Here is a 17,503-nt window from a genome sequence, read left to right on the forward strand (position 1 = left end):
CTTAGCTGAATATGACAGATGGTAAAAGATCACACTGGTTTTGCTTTTTTTTTTTTTTTTTTTTTTTACTAAGGTAAGGTATCTTTTCAAGTATTCAGAGTCACTTGAAATGACTTCTTTAACAAATTACTCATTATTCCTTTTAGTTGTTGATTTGTTTTTGTTTTGTAGTACTAGGGATCAAATCCAGAGAGCCTCAAGCATTCTATCTCTGAGTTACATATCCAGTCCTTTAGTTGTTGATTTATATAAGCCTTTAAATATTAGCAAAAACAAAAAACTCCCCCCTTTCTCCCACATGTTACAAGCGCTCTTTCATAGTTTCCGACTCTAAAGCACTTTTTTTTCTTTTCTATATCTAAGTTTTTTAAGTACAGTTAAATGTACCATTCCTTCACTCCATGGCTTCTGAGATCCTCATAGTGTTTAGAATAGTTTTTCCACTTCAAATTTATTTTTAAAAAAAATACACAATAAAGAAAAAAATTAACATAGCAGGCTTGAGATTGCTACCTACAAAAAGGCCTGCTTGCCAAAGCTAGCCTTTGGCTGACATCTGGAAAGTTGGATTTCAGGAGGGCTCTCAGCATTCTCAGAAGGTAAAAGTGGCTCGCCGTGCCTAAACTGTTTGTACAAACAACATGTTTTATGCTGAACAATAGTTTTTCTTCTGGAAGAAATTCTGGTATATTTTAGGCTAAAGGCACCAACATGACTCAATCCAAATACAAACCTTGGTATATTATATATATGTAGTATATATGATATAATTCAAATGAAACTTCTTTAATGAGTATTGCTGGTAGACAAATGGAGTCTTCCAAACTTCAATCTAAAAATCCTTGCCTAGAGGCTGAGGTTGTGGCTCAGAGGCAGACCATTCACTTAGCACTTGCACTAGGCCTTGGGTTCAATCCTCAGCACCAATAAATAAATAAATAAATAGATAGATAGATAAATAAATAAATAAATAAATGAATAAAGGTGTTGTGACCACTATAACTAAAAAATAAAATAAAATAAATAGATACATAGATTAGATAGATAGATAGATACATAGATAGATAGATGATAGATAGATAGATAGATAGATAGATAGATAGATAGATAGATGAGCCTTGCCTGCACCAAGCAAACGTCTACTATGACCCTGCTTTCCACAGAGCAGTTATACTAAGCATAATGCGCCTTGCACAGGGAGTTCTGTTTGTCTCATTCAGACAACCTTTATGAAAACATAGTAAAATATACAAATTCAAAGGTCAAAAAACAACATTAGAGAAAGCTCAATACTATGAATAAGGAGCCAACAAGACAAATAACCAAGTGCAATTCAAGCTTCCTCTTCCTCTTTGTCTCTGCTCATCTAAATTCTCTGTTCCTTCAAGGCCCAGCACTCTCCTTTCACTGTGAAGTGCTAACTGCCCTATCTAGGTCACTCTTTCATTCACTGAAGTATATACTGAAACCTTACTGTATGCCAGAGATTGGAGGTCAAGGGTATAAAGAGTGAAGAAGAAAGAAGTAATGATATTGTCCAGTTTAAAGCACATGTACATAGAAAGTGATAGAAGGCCTAGGACAGATTGCTCCAGAACAACAGCAGCATTTAAGAACAGAGGGAGAAGAGTCTGAACAGAGGAATGATGGATACCACTCCTCAGTACTTATCCAAAAGAACTACATATGGCATATTTTAAAGGTGTTTATCCGAAAGAATTATAGTCAGCATATTTTAAAGATAATGCATACCCACAATAATTGCAACACAATTCACAATAGTCTCACAACAGCCAAGTTACAAAATCAGACTAAGAATCTGTTAACAATGAAGAGATATAGAAATGTGGCATATATACACAATGAATAATTATTCAGCTATGAAGAACAATAAAATTATGTCATTTGCAGGAAAATAGATGAAACTTGAAATCATCACCTTAAGTGAAATAAGTCAGATGCAGAAGAACAATTATTTTCTCTCATATGTGGAAGTTAGAAAAAAAAAGATGATAAAATTAAATAATTTCTTTAAATTTTTTTTAAAAAGAGAGATCATCATAAATATAGAAGAGACACCACTGTTAGGAAGGAATCAAGGGAAAGTAAGGGGAAGTACTGAGGAGTGAAATTAATCATATTGTGTGTTATGGTTTAGATATGAGATGTCCCCCAAAAGCTGTTAATGCAGGAATATTGAAAGGCAAAATGATTGGATTATGAGTCCAATAATCTAATCAGCCCATCCTAGTTTGAGTGGACTGAGTGTAACCACAGAGAGGTGGGGCATGACTAAAGAATGCAGGTCCCTGGGGGATGCTCTTCCCTGTGACCATTCCCCTGCCTCCTTCTCCCTGCTTCCTGAACCCCACCATGAGCTGAGCAGCTTGTCAGCAGGACCCTTCCCCACTGATGCGCTGCCTCACCTTAGACCCAGAGCAATGGACTTAGTCATCTACGGACAGAGACCTTTGAAACCATGGCAGTTCCACTGAAGGGGTGGGAGCAAAAGTAGACTGTACAATGTGGAGGAATGGGTGGAAAATTTTAAAAAATGTGGGGGACATGGTGGCAAAATTTAACTTATGAAAAAATGAGGGAAGAAATGGTTATTCTTTATTGTATCAGAGATCTGAGCAAGTTTAAATGGCAACAGGGTAGGGGGGAAGCCACTGTAAAGAGGAAAACTGAAGAGGGGAGAAAATCACTAGACTGGGACCCTGAGAATAAGGAAAGAATTAGGATCAAGCACAAGGTTTGAAGAACTACCTTAGGTAGGAGGAAGACCATCTCACCATTATAATAGGAAGGAATAAGGAGAACCGTTGTTATTTAATAAACTCAGTGTTTAATTAACTGGTGTTATTCAATAAACTTATACATTTCATCGAAGTACCAGAAGAATTTCTTTCTGATGGCTTCTCCTGCTGCTGTAAACTAGAAGGCAATATCTTCTGCTGAGATTTGGAGGGCAGAGGGAAGTCAGAGGTGTGACAAAAGTAGAAGGGTTTGCAATAGGGTGAAGAAAAGAAAGCCAGGTATGGTGGTGCATGCCTATAATCCCAGCAGCTTTGCAGGCCATGGTAGGAGGATCGTGAGTTCAAAGCCAGCCTCAGGAACTTAAGTAGGCCCTGAGTAACTCAGCAAGACCCTGTCTCTAAATAAAATATAAAAAAGGTCTGGGGATGTAGCTCCATGGTTAAGCACCCCTAGGTTCAATCCCCAGTACAAAAAGAGAGAGAGAGAAGAGAAGAAAACCTCTGGCAAAATACAACTACCACATGAAGAAAGTGTGAAGGACACAATTGAGGTTAGTGAATATCAATTTACTGCAGCACTAGTCAACACAAACAAATCAGGAAAAGCCTACCCTTTCTTCCCCCTACCCACAACATTTAACACAAGTGTCTACTGAATTAAAAATTCAAACATTTAAAGGTTTTCCAAATAGTCATTTCAAATGTAACTTATGAAAATAACCTTTATTTCATATCAACCACTTAAAAAAAAACTTGTCAAAAAAGTATGTAGATTTTGTGCATACACATACATAATTAAAAACACATTAAAATTTTTTTTAATTTTTTTTTAATTTTGTGGGGTTTTTTTGTAGTTACAGATGGACAGAATGTCTTTATTTTATTCGTTTATTTTCATGTGGTGCTTAGGATCGAACCCAGGGCCTCACGCCTGCTAGGCAAGCACTCTACCGCTGAGCTACAGCCCCAGGCCACACATTAAAATTTTTTAAATGTCGCCTTTCCATATATTATGGAAGCAGTTTTAAATGGACAAGTATTTATAAACTATATAATTATTACTAATATAATATTGTGAAAGCCCAACTAATGACTCTGTCAGATACATTACTTATTGGTTTTATTAAACTAAACCTAAGATTAACTACCTCATCTACAAAGAATAACACAAGACTGTTTCACAAGGAGACTGTGAAGATGAATTATACATGCGAAACATTACATAATACTATGTATAACTATCATACTATATGTGTAATTTTTACATTATCATGTAATAAACAATCTGGGTGACTCTGTCCCTGAACCTGAAAGATAATGCTAAACTAACCCTGTACAATTTCCCCAGTGACTGGAATGCCTTTGTTACTCAACCATGGGACCCTCTACCCTACCTGATGACTGATGCTGAGATAACTCATGAGGTGGGAGGTGTCCAGATAATTTATACTAACATATAATTCAAAATGGGGTTTGATCTCCTGGATTACCCCAGAAAAACTAGCCATATGATTAGAGGATTGCAGCTTTATTAACTCAGGTGGTAGTGGGGGGCTGACGGTTGCTGGAAATTGCATCACATGACCAATGACTCAATCAATAATGTCTGGTCAATTAAAAACCCTGGACACCAAAAATCATGACCTTCCCTGATCAGCAATACTCTTGTTTGGGACAGGATAAAGATGTTCATATTGTCACACATTAATGTGCTGGGAAAGTTACATGGAACAAAAGCTTCCTATCTGGAATCCTCCCAGACCTTGCCCTACCTATCTCTCCTTTAGGCTGGCTTTAACTCATAATCTTTTACTTTAACAGTGTAATCATAGCCATAGGGCTTTCCTGAATTCTAGTCACTCTAGCAAATTAATGAACCTGAGGAAGTCCCTGGTGACCTCTAAGTTTATAGCCAGCTGGTCAGAAGTGAAGGTGGCCCTGGGATCACCTGAACTTGTAGGACGTATTTGCTGTGGGCATCTTGTGGAGGACTAAGATGCTTAATCTTGTCTTAATCTGCTACATGACTACTTTGAGTAGTTGTATATCAACAAAATGTTTTATATAATGTATACATATTATATGTGGTTATTATACACTATTCCTTGAATTTTACTTCTTTTTTAAGTAAAGCTAACTACTAGTACAAAACTTAAAACTTAGAAGTCTACCAAATATTTCAGAACACATTCTATCAGCTAGAAGCAAAACATGAATGATTAGTAGAATCTCACTGGCAATAGGAATACTATGCTGGGTATGTTAATATCCCCATTTGCTGCCCATAAAGGAAAAGTGAACCAGGCCAGACAGCTAAAATCCCATGTGACACAAGAGCTCATGGGATAGAAACATAACTTTGTACAAAGTCAAAATTACATGACTTATTGCTTCCAAAGACAGACAGCAATGATACAACTTGCAATTATAAACCTTGCCTTAAAAATCAGATGGGTCCGGGCTGGAGCTGGGGCTCAGAGGTAGAGCACTCCCCTAGCATGCGTGAGGTCCTGGGTTCGAGCCTGAGTACCACATAAAAATAAGTAAATAAAATAAGGGTGTCGTCAATGGAGTACTACGCAGCACTAAAAAAATGACAAAATCATGGAATTTGCAGGGAAATGGATGGCATTAAAGCAGATTATGCTAAGTGAAGCTAGCCAATCCCTAAAAAAACAAATGCCAAATGTCTTCTTTGATATAATGAGTGCAACCAAGAACAGAGCAGGGAGGAAGAGCAGGAGGAAAAGATTAACATTAAACAAAGACGAGTGGGGGGAGAGAAAGGGAGAGAGAAGGGAAAACATATGGAAATGGTAGGAGACTCTCAATGTTACACAAAATTACATAGAAGAGGATGTGAGGGGAAAAGGGGGGGAAACAAGGGAGAGAATTGAACAACAGCAGATGAGGTAGAGAGGGATGATGGGTGGGGAGGGGAGGGGGGGATAGTAGGGGATAGGAAAGGTAGCAGAATACAACAGTCACTTATATGCCATTAGGTAAAAATGTGAGTGTGTAACCGATGTGGTTCTGCAATCTTTGTAATGTTTTGAATAACCAATAAAAAAAAAGAGAGACAGAAAACGCAAATGTGCATGGGAATTCATATTTATTCTTGAAGTTTTTATAAGCCTAAAATCATGTCAAAATAAAAATATCTTAAATACATATAAAAAATAAGGGTGTTGTGTCCAACTACAGCTAAAAAATAAATATTAAAAAAAATCAGATGAGTCATTTTAAATTACCACAAATATTATATGCATTATCTAAAAATTTACCTAGAAAGAAAAATATCTGGACCTCATGAATTCACTGGTGAAAATTCCATTATTTAGTGTAGGGGGAATCACCTCCCTCTGTTGTTTTAAGAGGCCAGAATAACCCTAGCACCAAATAAGAGTATTCCAAGAAAGTAAATATATTACATTTCACATGAACATAGAGGTAAATAAAATATCATCGAAGTCAATAAATATATAAAGTAGTTAATCAAATACAGTGATATATAAAAAAGATAATATCATCCTGCCAAAAATGGGAATGACCCCAAGAATGCAAAGTTGGCTTAATGTGTAAAACCAATGTAATTAACCACATTAACAAAATGAAGATAAACCATCATGTAATTATCAACATATACAGTAAGGGCATTTACACTGAATACATGGGAATAAACTATTCGTGTTGAACAGGCTAGGAAGAAAAGAGAACGTCCTTAATCTGATAAAGAATTTTTACAAAAACTTATAGCAACCATACTTAGTGGCAAAGTAACAAACACCTTTCCCTTGAGTTTAAAAACAAGAATGAAACCATGGCTGTGCCAGTGAAGAGGTAGGGGCAAAAGTAGACTACAATGTGGAAGAATGGGTGGAAAATTAAAAAGGATGTGGGAGATTAAACCATTTACTTTCTATTAACTATTAACAATTCTATTCAGATTTGTCTTGAAAATTTTATTCAGAGCAGTACGAAAAATAAGATGTTATTAAGGTTGAAAAGGAAGAAATATATTCATTATTTGTAGATGATACATACATTAAAAATACATATGAATTACTAGACTAAAAATACACAAAATCAATTCCTTTTTCTCTATGCCAGCAACAAATCATTAAAAATAAAATTTGAAAACACCTATTTCAATGATATCAAAACAAATTAAATATCTAGAAATTAATCTAGGGAAAGATGTGCAAGCCTTTACACAGAAAACTACTAAAATACACAGCTGTGAGACATTAAGAAAAACTTTTTAAAAAGTTTATACCATATTCATGGATCAGAAACTCAGTATGAGTTAAGGACTCCTAAGATTTTTTACAAAAATCTGAAATCTGAAACACTATACAATCCAAAACTTTTTTTGAGCATTGACCTGATGTTACAAGCAGAAAATTCCACACTGGACCTAACATGACTAATCACAGCAAAACACAGGTGCACAAAACATTATATAAAATTACCCTCAGGCTATTGTATATATTATAGTTTGGACATGAGGTATCCCCCAAAAAACTAAGTATGTTAAGCGGGAATGTTAAGAGGTGAAATTATGGGCTGGGGATGTGGCTCTAGCGGTAAGGGTGCTGGGCGCTGGGTTCGATCACATAAAAATAATAAAAAAAATAAAGATGTTGTGTCCACCGAAAACTAAAAAATAAATATTAAAAAATTCTCTCTCTTCTCTCTCTTTTAAAAAAAAAAAAGAGGTGAAATTATTGGATTATGAGAACTGTAACCAAGTTGTCCATCCTAGTTTGAATGGACTGACTGGGTGGTAACTGTAGGCCAGTGGGGCATGGCTGGAGGAGGAGGTCACTGAGGACTGCCCTGAAAGGATTCATCTTCCCTATGGCCCGTTTTTCTCTTTCTTTCTCCCTTACTCTCTCTTCTTCCTGGTAGCCATAAAGTGAGCAGCTTTCCTCACCTGGACCCTTAGCCCATGATGCTCTACCTCACCTTGGGCCCACAGCAATAAATGCAATCATCTATGGATTGAGACCTCTAAAACAGTGAGTCCTAAATGAACTTTTCCTCCTCTAAGTTGTTCTGATTATATTTTGATTAGAGCAACAAAAAGCTAATACAAAACTGGTACTGAGAGTGAGGTCACTGCTGCAACTAGCCTGATCATGAGATTCACAAGCCTTTAGAGCTGGTATGGAAGAGGAATTTGAAAAAATTCAAATCTGGAGATTGCAGGCTAGAAAAGCCTTAAAAGTTTATAGCTTACTGGGCAATCTGGTAGGAGCTCAGAAGAACAGACTGCCAAAAGGAATGCAGACTGTGCTCAGGAGGTTTCAAAGTGAAATGAGGACTCTACTGGGAACTGGACTAGAGAGGCCACTTGTGTTATATTCTGGAAAAGAACTTGTCTACATTTTGCCCATGTCCTGAATCTGTGTGAGGCTACATTTAAAGGTGTAAGACTAATTAATCTGGCAGAGGAAATTCAAGGTAGCACAACAGTCAGTCAGTAGCATGGATATTGCTACCAGTTTTTAGCCAGGTTACTGAGAGTATCCAGAGCAAAAGCAGAGCTGAAGGATTTTAAAAACTTGCAGTTTGACCAGAAAAGTGCATGTAAACACATGACCAAGGAAGACCGATTGTGAATGAGATTATAGTCACTAAAGAGAATACTTTGCACAAGACAACAGGAAAAATGGTCTGAAGACATCCCAGGAATTTGCAAGACCACACCCATGCAGGCTCAAGGATATAAAAGGGGAAATTCCTTTGAGGAGAGATCATGGGGGTGTCCTGCTTCCACAGGGGGGCCTGAGAAAAAGTTTCACAAGGCTCAATCGCCCAGGCACCCAGAGACCTCTATAGCCATGACTCCAGGGAGCCCAACCAGTGCATAAGCTGACAGAAAACCCTGGCATCATCTACATAGTGCTGGCTCTGCAGAAACGCAGGATTCAAATTAAGGGATCGTGGAAGCTTCAAAGAAAGGCCTGCAAAACCAAATGAAGTGTAGCAGGGCCAAAATCCCTGTGGGCTGCCCCTGAATGTGTGATGTATGAAGCTGTAAAGGTAGAGCCAAAGCTGAAATGGAGACCCCATGAATTAAAAAAGATGCCAGTAACATGGACTGTCTGCCAAGAAAAATTAATGGCTACAGAGAGAGCCAGGTGAAAAGATAGTCCATCTAAACTGCAACCAGGAAAGCTAACAGGGTGAGTCCCTTGTATCACAGCCATGTGTTCTAGATGCTGTACCAGGAATTACAAGTGAAGTTGTAGAACCCGTTTGTCAGGTTGGATTTTGGTCTTGTTTTGGCACCATCCTTTCTTTCCTCTCCTTCAGCTTCCTGGCTGCCATGAAGTGAGCAGCTTTCCTCCTGAGCATCCTTCAGCAGCGATATTCTGCCTTATCTTGGGCCCAGAGCAACAGACTCACCCATCTACGACGCACTGAGACCTCTGAAATCATGAGTCCCAAATAAATTTTTCCTCCTCCAAGTTGTTCTGGTCAGGTATTTTGGTCACAGCAATGAAAAGCTGACATATATGAATGAAATGACATATATGAATGAAAAGCTATACAGTTATATGAGGTACACAAAAGACATAAATGAATTTTGTGGTTAAGACTTGGGTCCCATCCCCAATTTACCTCATTATATATGTGCAAATATTATAAAATAAGAAGCCCAAAATAATTCTGGTATCAACAATTTTCGATATAGGTTACTGAACTTGTGTTGGAAAGATGTCAGTTTTCCCCAAACTGACCTACGGACTATACAATAACAATCCAATAGACACTCTCAGGAATAAGGCAAAACTGATTCTACAATTTATGCAAATGGCCAAAATTTGCCATGATGATCTTAAAGGAAAAAAAAAGGTAAAAGAAAATGTGCCAAAATTTGCCAAGATGATCCTAAAAGGAAAAACAGTTTAGATGGCCAGATTTCAAGACTCACTAAAAGCTACAATAATTAAAAGTATGGCATAGTGCAATAGCAAACAAACAAGTTAAACAAAATAAAAATTCTTAAAAGATAAATACAGGTTGTCTGATTTATAAGAGAACTGCCATTGCAATGCAGTAAGTAAGTGATGGTCTTTTCAATAAGTGGTTGCAGATCAACTGTATTGCAAAATGGGGAAATAAAACTTAATCCCTGTCATCAGATGTAAAAGAAAATCAAATCCTGATGGATCATAAATCTAAATATGAGTGGCTAGGGGTGTAGGTCACTGGTAGAACATGTACTTAGCATGCACAGGCACTTTGTCCAATCCCCAGCAGCAAAAAATAAATAAATATCTAAATGTAAAAAGTGAAACAATGAAATCCCTAGAAGGGAAAAAAAGAAAAAAGAGAATATTATTATTACCATTGGAAAAGAGATCTAAAACCAAAAAGCTAGCTGGTAAATAAGTCTGGGGAATATAAATTACAAAACCCCAGTCTCTCACAGTACAGTTTATAAATGTGTATTTGGAACAGCCCTGAAGAAAACTACCATAATCTGATGAAGCATTTCTGTATAAAACCTATACCAAATATATGCATGCAAAACTGGAACAAAACAAAAATGTATACTACCAGCACTTCTAAGTAAACTGAACTAAAGGGTTCAAGAAAATAAAACATGAAAAAAAAAGGTCATATTAAAAACAATTTCATAGATTATAGGAGACGGGGAACAGAAAATAAAGTTATCATGTTCCATGTAAGATCAAAATACAGAAATCACAGACTGGGGCTGGGGCACAGTGGTAGAGCACTTGCCTGGCCCATGTGAGGCACTAGGTTCAATCCTCAGCACCATATTAAAATAAAATAAAGGTATTGTGTCCACCTACAATTAAAAAAAATACATATTTAAAGAAAAATACAGAAATCAACTGAGATTCATCAGAACAAAGGATCAGAAAGGAGTTTTTTAAATGAGTGATTTCACTATGTTCACATTAATACAAAACCAGTGTAACTCCATATCTCGTACAACCACAAAAATAGGAAGTTATACCCCCTGTATGTATATCAAAATACATCCCACTGTAATGTATAACTAAAAAGAACAAATTAAAAAAATGTTTAAATGAGTGATTTAAGCCAGGCATGGTGGTGCATGTATATAATCACAGCATCTCAGGAGACTGATGTAGAAGGACTGCAAGTTTGAAGCTAGCCTTGGCAATTTAGCAAAACCCTGTATCAAAATAAAAATTAAAAAGAATGTATAAAAATAAAAAAGAATGAAGCTCAGCAGTAAAACACCCCTGGATTCAATCATAGCACTACAAAATTAAATAAATTTAAATATTTAAAAATAAAATTTAGTAATTTAGCCAGATGTAATTCAAACTATAATCCCAGCTACTTGGAAGGTTGAGGCAGGAGGACAGCCAAAGGAATGTAGCTCAGAGACTGAGTGCTTGCCTAGCATGTGCAAGGCCCTGAGACCCATCACCAGTATTGCAAAAAAAAAAAAAAAAGGAGAAGGAGAAAAAGGAGGAGGAAGTGGAGGAGTATGGTGTTAATTTACAACAACAACACAACAATAAAAACTGTAGAGTATCTAGAAATAAATTAATAAAATATATCAAAGTCCTTTATAGAGAAAATTATAATCTAAACTGTAACTCATAAGAGAAGACCAGAATAAATAGAGAATAATAATATCCATGAATTTCTGTATCAGACAGAATAGGTTGGATCATTTTGTGATAATAATGCCAAAATCCACACGGCTTAAAGAAACAATATTAGTTGCTGACACTATTCATCAACCATAGGTAAAAGAACGGTTCTGCTAAGTAGTCAGCTGACAGAACCAATCCCATCTCCAACACTGCTGGCTGGTGCCATATTCCCAATCTCTCTGCCCAAATCACTGGTTAAACTAATCACATGCCCCAGCTCCATTCCAACCAAAAGGCCTCCAGGCACAAATTTTATTTTGCACCTAGAAGAGAAAACCAAAAATATCTGGTAAATAGCATTAATACTGACAAATAAAATCAATATTGCAAAGTGAGCAGCTCCCCCGCAAACACACTCTATAGACAACAGAGTTCATGAAACCTAAAGAACTGATTATAAAATTCATGTGGAATATGAATGGAACATGGGGCTATTAAAGAGCCAAGAATAACTGATAATTTTTAACAAAAGTAAATGGCCTGACTAGATTTCAAGACTTATTAAAACTATACTAATTAAGACTGTGCAACAAGACTCAGTAGTGCACACCTGTGATCCCAACTACTCAGAGACTGAGGCAAGAAGATCACAAGTTTGAGGCCAGCCTGGGCAACAGCAAGAACCTATCTTAAAAAAAAAAAAAAAGAAAAGAGAAGAAAAAAAAGCTGAAAGGGTTAGGGATGCTACACAGTGGTAGGACACTTGCCTAGCATGAATGAAGCCCTTAAATTTGCCCTGGGATACAATATTAAGACTGTGCTGATGAAAATACAGAAATGGACAAACCTATAGGCTAAAATAGAGAACATGGAAAGAGAACTAGAAATGCATGAAACTTGAGACTGGCAAAAATTACATGAAGAATCAGAGCAAAGGGGCTAGGGGGTGTAGCTCAGTGGTAGAGCACATACTTATTAGCATGCAGGAGGACTTAGGTTCAAACCCCAGCAACATCTAAAACAAACAAACAAAAATTAGAGAAAAAAGAGACCATTCAATGACATGGAAAAAAATACCAAATACCCAAAAAAATCACTTGCAAGTAAATTAAGGACATGGGTATAAAGACTTTAAAGCTTTTCCAAGAAAAGTGAAAAGGGAAAATTAAAACTCAACACACACACAAACTCAAGCACAAAGCATGAAACAGGAATATATTAAGATTAAAAATATAAAAGACTACACAAAGCAAAAGAATAAGCATTTTATCTACAATGTCTTTTTTTAATATTTATTTTTTAGCTGGACACAATATCTTTATTTTATTTATTTATTTTTATGTGGTGCTGAGGATCAAACCCAGGGCCTCACACAAGCACTCTGCCACTGAGCCACAACCCCAGACCTCTACAATGTCTTTTAACTAAGAAATTGAATATAGAGAACTACAACTGAAGAAAAATAATGCAATTTTCTAAGTGGACAAAAAAATACAAATAGGCAATTCAGAGAAGAGACCCAAATATCAAATAATATGCAAAAGGATGTTCCATGCCACTAGTCACATATACGCAATTTTTTTTGGGGGGGTGGTACAGGGATTGAACCCAGAGGCACTTAACCACTGAGCCACATCCCCAGCCCACTTTATTGTGTATGTTGGTATGTTGGAACAGGATCTCAGTGAGTTGCTTAGGGCCTTGTTAAGTTGCTGAGGCTGGCTTCAAACTTGCCATCCTCCTGTCTCTCAGCCTGTCTGGTCTCTGGAATTACAGGTGTGTACCACCATACCCAGCCTATGCACAATTAATACAATAGTGACCTACTATTTTGCATGCCTGACAACAAAAAAATAAAGTTTCCAAATTTAACAGTATCAACTGTTGATAAAGACTTGAAATAAACCAAGAGGAATTCTGGTTTTCCCAAAGGTAGGGGAATACATACTGATATGATCACTTCTCTAATAAAGTCATCTTCAGTAAAGTTGGAGAGACACATGCACTTCAACTTTGCAGGTCTACTAATCAATAGCCCATCTACAAACTATTGAGTAAAGAGTTCTTTAGTTCTTCTTCCTTCAGAAACTCTTACTATGATAAGAAATGTTAAATTTACAGTAATACTTATATTCTGATGAAAGTTCCTTAATCTCAAGAAATATTTCCTCAGACCATACTTTGTGTAGCACTGTTCTGGAAAATAATTTTTTCCTAAAAAGAGATAAAGTTAGGACACACGAATGAAACCGTTCATAGCCACAAGGTTAGTAAAAGCAAAAATACGAAAACAATCTAAACATCAGTCAACTGAAGAACAAATAAAGAAACCGTGGTTGGGGCTGGGGATGTGGCTCAAGCGGTAGCGCGCTCGCCTGGCATGCGTGCGGCCCGGGTTCGATCCTCAGCACCACATACAAACAAAGATGTTGTGTCCGCCAAGAACTAAAAAATAAATATTAAAAAATTCTCTCTCTCTCTCTCTCTCTCTCTCTCTCAAGAAACTGTGGCACTGTCATACAACAGTGGAAATAAACAGGAGTTTCATTTCACATGGGCCAATTGGACTATTTCTGAAAAATATAAGATAAAACAAAGCAAGTTGCAGAAAAATGTGTACATTTTTAGTTAAACGACATGTAGATTTTTATGCTTATTCTTTTGCTTTATAGTCTTTTATATTTTTAATTTTAATATATTCCTGTTTTATGCTTTGTGCTTGAGTTTGTGTATGGGTTGAGTTTTAATTTTCCCTTTTCACTTTTCTTGGAAAAGCTTTAAGTATGACTTCAAGCTTTTAATCTGACTTCTTGGCCTTTTGTCTAAGATCAAGTGAAGAAAGATATGTACAATATGGACCCACTTATGCAAAGTTTCTAAATTTTACATATATGGCATATGATATAAACATCACAGGATGACAACCTCTAAGTGGAAGGGAAAAAAAGAAAAAAGGAGAAGTAAAATGAGATGGCAAGAAGTAGTACAGGAAGTCTGAACTCTCTTTAATGTTATTTTTTAAAATGAAAGAAAATTACTTTCACTGCAAGGAAAAATTAAAGATCTGAAGCTAATTTAAAAAAAATTGTAAAGACTTGACAATAATAGGTCAAGTCTTACATCTGTCAATAATAAGTCCTCAGAAAGGGCTGCAATAACAACTCAAGGACTCAGTAGCAGAGAGCATTTGCCTAACATGATCAGTGTATGGGCTCAATCGATAAGCACTACAAAAAAAAAAACAGTCTTCATAAGATTGTTCCTTATTATTTCTCTTCTTACTTTAAATATTTCATTATTTTTAAAAGAACACATATACATCTATTGTGATTTGGATATGAAATGTACCCAAAAAGCTCCTGTGTTAATGCAGGAACATTTAGAGATAAACTGATTGGACTGTTAGAACTGTAACCTAATCAGTCCATCCTAATTTGAATGGACTGAGTGGTAACAATAAACAGGTGGGGTGTGGCTGGAGGAAGTAGATCACTGGGGGCTTGCCCTGGAAGGGCCATCTTTCTTGTAGCCCCTTCCCCCTCACTCTGCTTCAGTGGCTGCCATGAGTGGAGCAGCACTCTTCTATTACACCCTTCCACCGTGTCCTGCCTCATCTTGGGCCCAGAGCAATGAGCCTAGCTGACCATGGACTAAATTCTGGAATCTGGGCCAAAATAAACTTTTCCTCCTCTAAATTGTTCTTTTTTTTTTAGAGAGAGAGAGAGAGAATTTTAATATTAATTTTTTAGTTCTCGGCGGACACAACATCTTTGTTTGTATGTGGTGCTGAGGATCGAACCTGGGCCACACACATGCCAGGCGAGCGCGCTACCGCTTGAGCCACATCCCCAACCCTCTAAATTGTTCTTGTCAGGTATTTTTCTCCTTACATTTTCATGTACTCTTCAAATATTCTTCAGCAAAAATACATTTATTTTTTTATTTGAAAAAAAAATACACAAATTGTTTTTAAAGAGGGGCTGGTGATGCGTGTGGCATGCGTGTGGCCCGGGTTCGATCCTCAGCACCACATACCAACAAAGATGTTGTGTCTGCCAAAAACTAAAAAATAAATATTAAAAAAAAAAGAAAGTCACATATTTTTTTTAAAAAAATGTTTTTAAAGAATTCATGTTTCAAGTATAAGAAAAAAATGCTTTAATTCCAAAATATTCAAACTTGAAAGAAACCTTGCAGTATATAGATGAACAAAAACAGGAACATTTGATCTCAAAGGAAAATATTAAAACCCTGAGAATCTTAAATCACAGAAAAAAAAAATTTCCAGTTTAGCTCATGTCAACTATTATATTTATCAGGGAAAAAACTGTTAAGAATGTAAATATATTCATTTACTTTCCTTTAAATAATTCTCTAATTCATATTATTCATCTGTCTTTAGTTTCTTTAAAGAAGGAGTCCAACAACACAGGAGGCTGAAGCAGGAAGATCGCAAGTTCAAAGCCAGCCTCTATAACTTAGTGAGGCCCTAACCAACTTAGCAAGACTCTGCCTTACAACAAAAACTTTTAAAAAGGGCTGAAAATGCGTCTCTGTGGTTAAGCGCCCCTGGGTTCAACTCTGCATAGCAAAAAAAAAAGACAAAGAAGGAATCTTCTCTCCTCCTACCTCTAAGATAGAAATCATCAGTATAAGTTTAAGGATTTGGGGCTGGGTTCAATCCCTAGTACCACCAAAAAAAGAAAACTTAAAGACTTCGGTCCCGGGTTGGGGATGTGGCTCATGCACTCGCCTTGTATGCGTGCGACCCGGGTTCGATCCTCAGCACCACATACAAACAAAGATGTTGTGTCCGCTGAGAAGTAAAAAATAAATATTAAAAATTCTCTCTCTCTCTCTCTCTCTCTCCTCTCTCACTCTCTCTTTAAAAAAAAAAAAAAAAGACTTCGGTCCCCTGCTACACACCTTTAGCCACCAGTATTTCTGAAAACGTTAAATTATTCATGAGAAATAAAAACTACCCACACAAATCACTCATTTTTCAGAACTCTCCAAAACATACAACTCTTGACTTCTGAGTTAAAGAGGAAAAGCTATTTTCCTACTGGACTTGAATTACAATTACTGCTTTTTCACTTACATCATTATTCCGTGTGTGTGTGTGTGTGTGTGTGTGTGTGTGTGTGTGTGTATGGAAAAAGCAACAAATCAATTTGCTTAGATGTTACCACCTTCTCAGGAAAACCTGAATATCAAAAACATTCCTTAGAAAGTAAGCAAAAAAAAAAACTGTCAAAAGGAACAGAGAAAGGACTATCCCTGATCACCTCTGTGTGGTGGAATTTCAGAGGATTCTTTTCCATTTGTTTAATTCCAGGTCATTACTAACTTACTTCAAAAGTATGTGTTACTTTATGTAAACTAGAAAGAGAAAATGGTTATTTTGGGGGTTGAAAGGTTTCACAGTTTTTATACTATTTGTATAAATTTTATACAAATAGTATCACTTTTTCTTCATATAAAAGAAAATTTCAAAATTTATGTAAGGACCTAGGAATGTGGCTTACTGGTATATCACTTGCCTAGCATGTGTGAGGCCCAGGCTCAATCCCTGGCAAAAAAATAAAAACTACAATAAATAAGGATAGAGTCTCAGTGTAAGCTGAAATTGACAGGAAAGGTGAAAATACCTAGACCATTGCCCATTACATCATAAATTAACTAATAACCTAAAACTACAGGATATTTTTTAAATGATCTGTACAGTAACCATAGAATTATACTAGACATAACAGAATATTTCACAAAGAAGTATCTTCCTAATACTATTTACCTTCTTCTGATTCGTTCATTTGAATCAAATGGCCTTTTATGCAAAAAAAAAAAAAAATTTCTTTTAGATGCTGGGGATCAAACCCAGGGCCTTGTGCATGCCAGGTCACATGGCCTTTTGAATCTCAGAAAAACTTGGTGTGGTACAGATACTGTGTGCATTTATAAAGGGAAAAATGAGTTTCATGATCTCACTTGTCAAAGGTCACCAAACTAATAAGACACAGAACCAGAAGTTGAAACCAAAGAAATCTTTATCCTCCAACTACACACTAGAACCCAATACTGTTCTCTAAAATACTATCTACTGAAGCAGGTAATATCAGCTCTAGTTTA

At 36.4% G+C, this 17,503-nt stretch overlaps 1 protein-coding gene across 5 annotated transcripts in view; it reads right to left on the bottom strand.

Moving 5' to 3' along the window:
* The window catches only part of Ecpas (Ecm29 proteasome adaptor and scaffold), a 117,454-nt gene that overhangs the window by 87,007 nt on the left and 12,944 nt on the right, over positions 1-17,503 (bottom strand). Inside the window, exon 1 of one of the 5 annotated variants that reach the window (XM_077797075.1) lies at positions 9,174-9,192. The exons of the other annotated variants lie outside the window; for them this stretch is intronic. Coding sequence (XP_077653201.1) covers positions 9,174-9,177 — 4 coding nt within the window. The 5' untranslated portion in view covers positions 9,178-9,192. Of the gene's footprint in view, positions 1-9,173; positions 9,193-17,503 lie in introns of those variants that run through there. 5 annotated transcript variants of the gene reach the window in all.

The sequence above is a fragment of the Urocitellus parryii genome, chromosome 4 (assembly GCF_045843805.1).
Source record: "Urocitellus parryii isolate mUroPar1 chromosome 4, mUroPar1.hap1, whole genome shotgun sequence".
In the NCBI taxonomy this organism is placed as follows: domain Eukaryota; kingdom Metazoa; phylum Chordata; class Mammalia; order Rodentia; family Sciuridae; genus Urocitellus; species Urocitellus parryii.